Below are 10,887 nucleotides of genomic sequence, written 5' to 3'. Positions count from 1 at the left end.
TCGTCCTAAGTGAAGATATAACAGGATACAAACATGTCCCAAGTCCCAACCCTGGGCTTAGGATTCTAACAGTCTAACTCATAGCATTAAAAAAAAAAGATTAGTCGATCAATTCAATCCTTCCCTAGGCAATGAAACAGAGACCAACCACATAAACAGAAACAAATACATATGAGTTGAAAGTAAAAAACGGGTAAAAAAAGTTAAAAACTCTGCGAATTTCAATAAATAACCAAGAACCCACTTCAATTTTCAAGCCAAGATGAAAACTTAAACATTCGAATAACTTCAATATATTTTGTCCCCTGAAATTTTCTCTAAAATGAAGAAAAAGAAGACTTAATTCTAAGCTTGCTTACTCTCCCATTACCGCAATCCAACCCACAACCACACTGCGGACACTCATAAAAGTTATCAATCGGAAAGCTTGCAGAGGCAATCCCTACTGAAAACTCCAGCTCGTCATCATCTCTAATAACCTCCACAATGTTGAGCCATACAAAAAAGACTTTAACGCTTATTCCACTAAGGTCTTTGAGCCTGTTATTGGATATAATTCCGCTGATCGTGGATTTGTATTTGAGTTGATAAGACCCTTCTAACGAGAAACTACACGTATCATCTAAGTAGGCATGGAATCGGCCCGTGGATTCGTCTAAATCGTACTTTATTACTCCTTTGGGAAGAAGACCGACGGGGAAGTTGTAGCCTTGGAGGACATCGTAAGCTGACGGTGCGTCGCCAGTGACAGCGAGAGGCGATTGAACGAAGAGGAAGAGGAGGAGGAGAGATATAGGAATGGCGGTGGTGAGATTGAGAGCCATTTTTTGTTTCTTTTGTTATATTTTTTTATTCGCGTGACTGGAAACTAATGAGGAAGAAGATGGGCGGTGAAATGGGGAAAGGGCAGGTGGGTGCTTGACTGGTAGAGGGACTATAGACTCTCTAGACAGCATAGTGGCAAATTTGTCAACTTCAAAAATTAGACAACTGGGACGCAGTTTTCTAGTTTGGAATAGTGGTTGGTGACCGCCACGGTGCGGTGGGTGACCGGAGAATTTAGTTGGGACTTGGGCCCTAAATTAAGGTATTTAGAACCGCACCTCTGATGGTCACATTACTAATTTTCAATTTGATCCATTGGTTGGTTTATTCAATTGGATATCAACATTTTATTTTAAAGTAATAACTTAATGATTTAATTAATTTGATCGACCAATCCGATTTTAAAATAATACTTTAAATCATCACATTTATAGATATTAAGTAAAAGGCTTAAATCTAAATTTGCCCCAAACTATATTGTTTTATTATTTTGAATAGTTAAATTCTTATTATCAAAATTATATTTAAATTATTAATTTTGTCTCATTTATTCAAAATATGATATCAATTAATAAAAATATAACACATGTTGAATGTTGTATTTTTCTTTTTGATAAAATGAGAGGATTTATCATTTTGGTTAAATTTAATATTTAAGTAAGAATTTTTGTATTTTGAGATGAATTTTATAATTAGGCCTAAAATAATTTAGGATAAGAGACATCTTTGGTGTGAAATATACTTTCTATAGAAAATACCTACCCTTTTAGATTTTTGAAATATCAGGTAAATTCAATTGAGATATATTTAAATATTTAAATTTTAAATGAAAAATAATTATACATATGAAGATAATGCGCTTCACAATGCACTTAAACTTATGTCATCCTCGCACTAACAACAATATCAATACCAATCAAACTAAGATTCAATTAATAATAATTAAGTATTATTTAAATATCAAAGTAAAGCTTTAATCACTCTCCAAACAAATTTTGACAAATTAAATATTCGAACTTATATTAAACTATATATTAATATTCATTATTATTTTTATTTAAAATTAATTAATTATCTCGTTTAGAAAGTTTTAATGAAAATAAATTTGATTAAAATATAAAAATAAATGGAAAAAGTTGTCTCAAAGTTATATTATGAGTAAACTACTAAAATAGTTACTTTTGTTTTCCTCAGGTTACATTTTAATCATTTATGTTTGAAATGTTACTTTTAATCACTTATGTTAACATGTTGTCACATTTTAGTTAACGGTGTAATGATAAGCTGACGTGACACGTTAAATCATCATTTCAAACAAAAAAATTAGGTTAAATTATAAATTGGTCCCCATATTTTTTCATTTTGAGAAATTTATTTTTTTCTTTTATGTTCTTTTAACGTTCCTTTTTTTTTTTCATTCTCTTTTGCTTCTCCTTCTATTTTCCTTCCTTCTCCATCTTTTTTAACGTAGAAGAAAAAAATTAAATTGCTCAAAACAAAATATATATATATATATAGGACCAATTGTATATTTTAACCTAAGAATTTTATTTGAAATGCTGATTTAACGTGCCATGTCAGCTTACCGTTACACCGTTAACAGTAATTAACTCTCAGTGACTAAAATGTAACCTGAGAGAAACAAAAGTGATTATTTTAATAGTTTACCTCATATATATTTGAATTAAAATTAAGTTTAAAATAATTAACATTTGCACAAAAATATTAAAAAATTGTAAAAGAGAGGAAAAAATATAATTATCATTTATGATGGCTTTTATCTATGAGTGTTAAGTAGGGAGAGCATAAGTTGGTTAAAGTCAATTTAATTATTAATCTGGTTAAGTTGATTTTAGTTTAGACGGTTAAATTGTTGTAGGATTAACTTATTTGATTATATCAGTCAATTATTGATGATTGAATTTTTTAATTGAATCGATTGATTTAACCAATTGAATATTTAAAATTTTAATTATTTTAAATATACTTATATTTTATAATATAGATAAATGAGTTAAATATATTTATATTCTCATTATTTTAAATATATTTTATAATATACTTATTTTAAGTCGGTTCATTAATCTAATCAAACAATATTAAGTTAATTAATACCATATAAAATCGGTCTATTCAACTATTATATAAAATTAGCGGTTAAGTTTATTAAAATTTCAAAATTAATTGAATTAATCGTACTTATCAAACAAAAATTAAAATTTTTACTTCTACCTTTGAATAAAAAAATAAATTGGCAAAACATTTTTTGTCCTAAAATTATTTTTAAAAACTTAAAAACATTTTATTTAATAATAATTTTATCTCAAAAATACTTTTAAAAGCAAAACAAAACTCGCCTAACAGTGCAGCAATAAAGCTGATTACCCTATTCATAATGGGGTATTTACAGTGCTTTGTCTTTTGTTTTCTCGTATCTTGTATCAATTCCTCCTTACATGAGATAATGAATCTTACTGATTAAAAAGGAACGAAATTTATTATGTTTCAAAGTCGAATAATAAAATCAATAGTTTCATGTGTCCACGTGAGAGGTATTTGATTAATTTTAAGTTTAGATTTGATTCCATTCAAAATTAGATTTAATTTTTTATTTAAATCTAATGTAATTTAAAAAGGTAAACTTAAATTTGACTCAATCAATTCATTTAATTTTTAGATTAATTTTATTTAAAAATAAATTTTAGAAAAATATAATACACTTAATGCACTAAAAAATACTAAAAATAAAATTTTTCTAACATATTAAAATACATTAAAAATATTTATATTAAAAAAGCACTATAATAAATATAATAAATGTTTTATCATATTAAAAACAAAAACAAAAATAATAAATATTTTATTGTATCAAATATAATTTTTAAAATTTTATATTTTGGGTTGAGTTATTTATTTGGGTAATTTTTTTTAAGTTTTGGATAATGAATTTAATTGTTATTAGATTAGTGATTTAATATAAATATAAGTATATATAATTAGTATAATATTTTTATAATATAATATATTCGAATGAAGCCGAGATGAGTTCAAACCAAAAATTTTTGTACAAAACTCAATTCATATAAATAAAATCTTAAATTTTATCCAAATTCATTTTCAGAATATGTATTTTTATTAAACCCTCTTAATTTTCTTATTTTTCGGCGGTTGCCACTGCACATTTCACCTCTTGTTTTAAAATTTAATGTACAAGAATTATCCTACTGAATAATTGCTATAGGGTAGATGAGCTAATTTTGTTCCAAGTATAACGTAAAGTAGATAATAATGATGAAAAAAAAATGACACCTCCTTTTCTCTTAAGTTGAACAGTGAGTTTAACTTAATCCCAAGCATCTCAATCATACATGACAGTGAAATCTTTGATTAAACCTAAAACAATGTAACATAAACCTTAAAACTCTCTTAATCAAAACATACCAACTTAACTAAGCAGAGGATATCAGCTGATGATTGGGTTTAATATTCTTTCCGCCATTAACAGTATCACAATCGAAGCCACATCCACAAGTAGGGCACTCACTGAAATTATCAACGGCGAAATCAGCGGATGCTACCCCAACTGAGAATTCAAGCTCATCGTCATCACGGGTTACCGACTGGATGCTGAGCCATAAAAAGAGGACCTTGACCTTGATCCCGCTCAAGCTGCTTAGCTTGTCCTTGGATATGACCCCAGTTATTGTAGACTTGTATTTGAGCTCGTAGTTGTCGATTGAATAGCTGCAACTACCGTTCAAATAGACGGAGAACTTGCCAGTGGTATCGTCTAGCTCGTAGCTTGATACACCTTTGGGAAGGAGACCTATGGGGAAGTCATATTGTTCAAGGACTTCATAAGCGGTAGGTGAATCCTCGCCGGTGGCGGATGAGACCAGAAAGAGAAGAATCAAAGAGAGAAATGCAATTGATGGAATGGGTTTTAGGTGGAGAGACATTTTCCTTTTGACTGTCTGGTTTAAGCTCTAATTCAGGTTCTACGGATTTATATATACATACACACACGTGTATGTGATGAGATGCCTACTATTTGGTTACTATTCTAGTGTAAAATTAATATGATTTTTACATATTTTCTTAATTTTTTTTATGATTGATATTTTAATAATCTAATAAATAAAATTATCAATATAATTGTATTTAACATACGTATAAAATTTTGAATGAGTTTGATATCCCAATCATATTAATTTAAAATATTGTCGCATTAATAAATATTTGATAGTTGAAAGCTTTTTACATAAAATAAATTATTTAAAATTTTGTTCTTTACTCGAAATTGGCATACATGATCTATATGAATAGAACATGAATTATAACGGTTGAACTATTAAAATATCAATCGTAGAAAAAGTTACGGAAGTGTGTAAACAGTGTTAGTTTTACATTGGTGTAAGTGGATTACTCACTTATATTTAATATTTATTATTAATTTCAATTAATAGTATATTTTAAAATGAAATACATAATATTTAAGGGCATTTGGTTCATAAAATATAAAATTACTTATGTAAATAGGGTTACCAAAATGCTAAGATCACTTAGCAATTAACACATTATTAGCTATATAATTACTTAAAACATATTTCATTAAATTATCATCATAAAATTTGATCATTATTGTTTCCACCACAAATGTTGAAGCTTATTATATTATTTATCATAAGGATTGAATCAAATTAATCACTCCATTATTAAATATATTAATTTAATTATTTTATTGTTAAAGAGAATTAAATAAGGTCAAATTGTAACAAAGTTAACATTTACGGTGTCACACTCTACACTTAGCTCGGTTGATGGATCCAAATGCATAATGATACATTATGTTGCCAAAGCAACTAGATCATCTCAATCTGATTATGAAAGAATCAAGTATATATGTAACACCCCTAACCCGTTTTCGTCGCCAGATTAGGGTTATGAAGCGCTACAGTACAGATCAGGACATTTATCATAAAAAAGAAATATAAATATAAAATAAATGATAACAATCCATAGCTTATAAAAATCAGGGTAAAATAAACTTACGGGCCTTAAACTAAGCTTACAGGGCCCTAAAAATAGTTTGGGAATAATCCGGGACTAATTTGAATCAAAACAAAAAAATATGCAAAAAATTTAAAAATTTTAAAAACAGGGTCACACGACTATATGGCCAGGCCCTGCGGAATAGGCCAAGCCGTGTGGCTTCCCACACGCCAGTGTGACCAGACTATGTAACTAACTATGATTGTGTGAAAAATCCTGTATTTAAAAATTAATAAGACACATGGACGTGTGTCATAGCCCAAGCCATGTGCACCTTAAAAAGCTTACAAAACAAGGCAAAACTTTCATCTAACACTTAGGTCCCAAGCCAAATCAAAATCAACTATTTCCATACTTCAAAACATACATTTAAACAAGCCTAAAACATGCCAAAACAACAACTTAAGTGCCTAGCCAAGTGTGTAACAGCCCAATCTCGGTGAAATCGGAACAATGGTTTCAAGACTACAAATTCGAACCTAAAAATAAATTTTATTTTATTTTATGGTCCGTATTATTATAGAAATGTCATGTGAAAATTTTGATAAGAAATTTTACCGATTATGTGCTTAATTACGAGAAGGACCAAATCTCATAAAATGCAAAAGTTGGATTCTAAGTAGCTAGAAAGATCAAATAGCTATGGAATTCAAAAATTAAGGTATTTATATGGTAATTAGACCATTAGTTAAAGTATGTAGATATTTTGGTATGACTCATCTTTGGAAAATTTAAAAAGGTGTAGGGACTAAATTGGAATTTAATTAAATTAATTAATTAAAAAGATGATAAAAGAATTATCATCTTATTTTTCTCATCTTCTTCCCCAAATAATACATGGAAACCCTAGGAGAGAGAGAAGAAACATTCATGGCCAAATTAGGTAAGCATTCAAGCCCGTTTTTAATAATTTTGATATCTTTGAAATTGGGATAGCTTAATCTCTCTATTTGAGGGATTAATTTGAAAAGTTATCAAGGTATGAAAAATGTGTAATGGATGTATATGCTGGAAATTAGAAATTTATGACAGAAAATGAAATATTATTAATAGATACACAACTTTTACAAAGTGATCTTTGATGAAAACGTGATTTAGGGACTAAAATAAAAAAGTTGTAAAATTTGATGAAAAATTCTAAAATTTTATAAATACATGTTCTGTAAAATTTGTAATGGGGCTTTGGTTAGGATTGGAATAGGGAGTAATTTGCACATGTTTCATTTTCCGGGCCTAGGGATGAAATTGTAATTTATGAAAAAGTTAGGGGCAAAATGGTAATTTTACCTAGGATGAAAATTAAGTCCACTAGAATGTGAAATATGATAAATTTATGTTAAATTTACTCATATAGATCTAGATAGACCAAATTTGGAGCTAGAACGAGGAAAGAGGAAAATGTCGGATTAGTAGATTTTACATGCACGAACGTTATCGAGATAAGTTCGTGTAACTAAAATTGTGTTTATTTACATGCTTGCATTGATTGTCTTCATATAAATTGTATAAATTTCATAAATATATGAAAATAATTGCATATCCGATCAAACTCGATAAATGAAAATGTTTGAATTAAATGATAATGCCCAATAGATGTTAAAGGATAAACGATGAGAATGTCATTTATATGCTTGAAATGAATGTGGAATGTATTTATTTGAATTATATGAATGTTGTGGATGTATGAAATAATCACATGCCCGATAATGCTTGAAAAATGCTTGAATCCCGGTTGAATAAAATTAAAATTTTATGGATATGTGATTTTCCAAAATGAATGAGGTCCTGCATTTGTTACTGACGGGATTTAGCTCGGACAAGTAATCCTATTGACCTTATCATAGAAAAGGATTTAGCCCGTATGGGTAATCCAGATCAAGCTCCTTAGAGTATAGGTCATAAAAAGGATTTAGCCTGGACTGGTAATCCTGTTGTATACATGTGTGGCTCGAGAGTGTACTCTCTGATATAGTACCTTATGGGTACCGTTGAATATGAATTGATGAATCCTGATTTGTACACCACGAGTGTACTACCTGTGTATGCATTGATATTTCAGATAAATTCAACGGGTAAAAGTTCTTGACATGAGAAGATATGAATAAGAAATGAGTTATTACATATATCGGCCAGAAATACATGAAAATGACGATACGTGATAATTGGTCTATGGAAATATGAAATGACGATATTGTACATGGAATTTATTTGATGAGTATGTATATCCTTGATTATAGCCTTATACACCTTGAGTGTACTAATCGTGACCTTGATATTTCGATTAATATAAGTAAAGTTCTGATATGAAATGATCTGAACTCAAGATGAATTAGTATGAAATTATACTTGTAATAATGAGATAAATAATGCATGTTGAATGGATACATGTTGTCGAAAGCATATGTGCTTGGAATCTTGATTGTTGTTGAGCCCATATATGTTTTGATGTTATTATGGATTATATGACTAACATGGGCAATGAGAATGTGTGTAGGGCTTGAGGTCAAATTGATTGAATATGCCTTACATAGTTACCTCATAATAGAATGAATGGTAAGTTAAGTACCATGTTATTCTGTTTTAGAGTAAATCGGAAGCTCGTTGGATTGAAAACTCGGCGGATATCACTCACACTATCCATCAGCCCATGTCGGTACAGTATGGTAAATCAATTATGGTTGTAATGGCATGTATAGGTTATATTGGTCATATTGGCATGTAATTGTAAATGATGCTTGTAAGCTAGCCATTGGAATGGCTAGTAATGATTTGTTTAAATATACTTGTAATGTCAAACTATGGTAGCTACTTAAATGTTAAGTAGTTGATCAAATCATGTTTAATATATGGATTGAACTAAGGTAAGATTGTAGACATGTATGCATGAAATGATATGCCATGATGCATGATGGAATTTGCTAAATTTGAAAGCTTGAATTGGTTGGTTTATGGATGTGAGTTTAAGTGCAGGTCATTAGTGTGAATTTGGGTGAGAAATGAAGCTAGAAATGACTTTATTTTTGTCCACACAGCCAGGTACATGGGTGTGTGGTTAGACCGTGTGTCCCCTACACCTTAATTTTGAGAAACAGAATGCTCAGAATTGAGCACACGGGCAGAGACATGGGCATGTGCCTCAGCCGTGTGTACTACACGGCCTAGAACATGAGCGTGTGTCTTAGCCATGTGAAACCTGCACCTAATTTTGAATTAAATAATTTAACCACATGGCCTAGCACATGGGCGTGTGGCACGGCCGTGTGCACAAGTCAGAGAGTTACACAAGGTCGAACATGGCCTACAACACGGGCATGTCCCTTGGACCACACGGGCGTGTGAGCCCTGCACCTTGAAAAATTTTTAAAATATCGCAAAAAATTCTTAGAGTTCTCGATTAAGTCCCGACTCGATTCTAATACTCATTTTGGGCCTCGAGGGTCCATTTAAAAGGACAATATGAATAATCTCGGTTAATGAATAGAAATTTTACGGGAATTATCTAAAAATGTTCTGAAAGTTTCGATAATGCTTCGAAACCCTGTTCCGACGACGAATACGGGTTAGGGGTGTTACAATGTGTCCTTATTGACACCATAATTCAATTAGCAACCTCAATTCACTTTACACATCAACTAATTTGCATTCAAATTCATAAGTTAATATATAAAACTCATACCAAACTTATCATTTCTTCTTAATTATTCATATTCATTCATACCATGATTCAAACACTTAAATAAGGTTTATATCAAATGACCAAAACAACTTTATATGAACGTATTCACACCAAGATTAAAGGCACATACACAAGTAAGCTTATACCAAGCTAAAAATATAACATTTGTAATAAGTATCTAAACAAATATAATAACACCTATTACATGTCATATAACCCAAAATAAGCGTATCAAAATCTACCAAAATGAATCTGGATAGTGTGATCTATAAGTTGATCCAATCGTCCGACTCCATAAAGCATTATCTACAAGGAACAGAAAAGAACATGAGTAAACTTCACTAGAGCTTACTAAGTTTAATGGTTAACACAATAAAACATACTGAATTAAACATAACAATTTTAATAACAAGATTAAAAGTTAGATTTTCATGTCAACCACAATTCAAAACAGGTGAGTTTATACATAAAGAAGTACGAGATCATTCATTATCAAGCCATAATGCTATTAGAAGATTCATGAATAATTTTTTAACAATTCAATAGTAAGACATTTAACATAAGAAACATTGTCCGATGAACGATATATGGATATGAGTACACAGTTATCCATCCAAAACACTCCAAACACTCAAACAAGCCAATCCAATCGATAACACGCCTTGACATCAAATGCTTAACCCGTAGGCTAACATCCCTCCGAAAACACGCCTGGGCACTAAGTGCCAATGCCAAAGGCTTTACATTCACCCTCGGTAACACGCTAGAATCACTGTAATATATTGCGATAGTCCACAACAAGTGTTTTCGATATATTAAGTGTAAAATCACAAGACAGGAATCATCGTCTTATCTCAAATCAATTCCCGTACAGCGCACACTATAACCTATTAGCATGCCAATCGTACTCTATCCTATATTCATTCGACTCAAGAGTTATCATCACTAATCAGTATTATAAACGATTCACTACTTCAATTCTAATTAATATAGCATCTAATATATAGTAAATTGAACATTCGAAAATCAATTTTTTCACTCAATATGAAATTTAAAACATAGTAAATTAAACCGAACGAACTTACCAGGGCTAAACTGTAGAGTTTGCAATAGTTTAGGGACTATTCAACAACTTTCGCTTTTGCTTGATTTTCTACTTGATCTTGATATATAATATAATTTATTTCAATTATTAACCTCAATTTAATATACCATTCAATTTAATACATATAACTTCCTATTTATATTTTTACACATTTGCCCCAAACTTTTACATTTTAATCAATTTGGTCCTTAAGACCAAAACAAGCTTATTTCTCATAATTAAACTTTAA

General features: G+C 30.0%; 2 protein-coding genes across 2 annotated transcripts; both read right to left on the bottom strand.

Annotated features, from left to right (window-relative positions):
• Positions 1 to 203: 203 nt before the first annotated feature.
• LOC108477314 (uncharacterized) lies at positions 204 to 1,006 on the bottom strand. Its single transcript, XM_017779815.2, has one exon. It carries the CDS (start codon positions 822 to 824, stop codon positions 318 to 320), a length of 507 nt encoding a protein of 168 aa, XP_017635304.1. The 5' UTR covers positions 825 to 1,006; the 3' UTR covers positions 204 to 317.
• A 3,132-nt stretch (positions 1,007 to 4,138) lies between these two features.
• LOC108478359 (uncharacterized protein At5g01610-like) lies at positions 4,139 to 4,834 on the bottom strand. Its single transcript, XM_017780811.2, has one exon. The coding sequence runs from the start codon at positions 4,782 to 4,784 to the stop codon at positions 4,275 to 4,277; it is 510 nt and encodes a 169-aa protein (XP_017636300.1). The 5' UTR covers positions 4,785 to 4,834; the 3' UTR covers positions 4,139 to 4,274.
• Positions 4,835 to 10,887: the final 6,053 nt, after the last annotated feature.

This window comes from Gossypium arboreum, chromosome 12 (assembly GCF_025698485.1).
Source record: "Gossypium arboreum isolate Shixiya-1 chromosome 12, ASM2569848v2, whole genome shotgun sequence".
NCBI classification, from domain to species: Eukaryota; Viridiplantae; Streptophyta; class Magnoliopsida; order Malvales; family Malvaceae; genus Gossypium; species Gossypium arboreum.
The sequence above is the reverse complement of the archived record's forward strand: the minus strand, read 5'-3'. Positions and strand labels throughout refer to the sequence as shown.

Bases quoted from the DNA above. Each gene is read 5' to 3' on its own strand.
- LOC108478359 (XM_017780811.2), bottom strand. From the start codon at position 4,784: ATGTCTCTCCACCTAAAACCCATTCCATCAATTGCATTTCTCTCTTTG.
- LOC108477314 (XM_017779815.2), bottom strand. From the start codon at position 824: ATGGCTCTCAATCTCACCACCGCCATTCCTATATCTCTCCTCCTCCTC.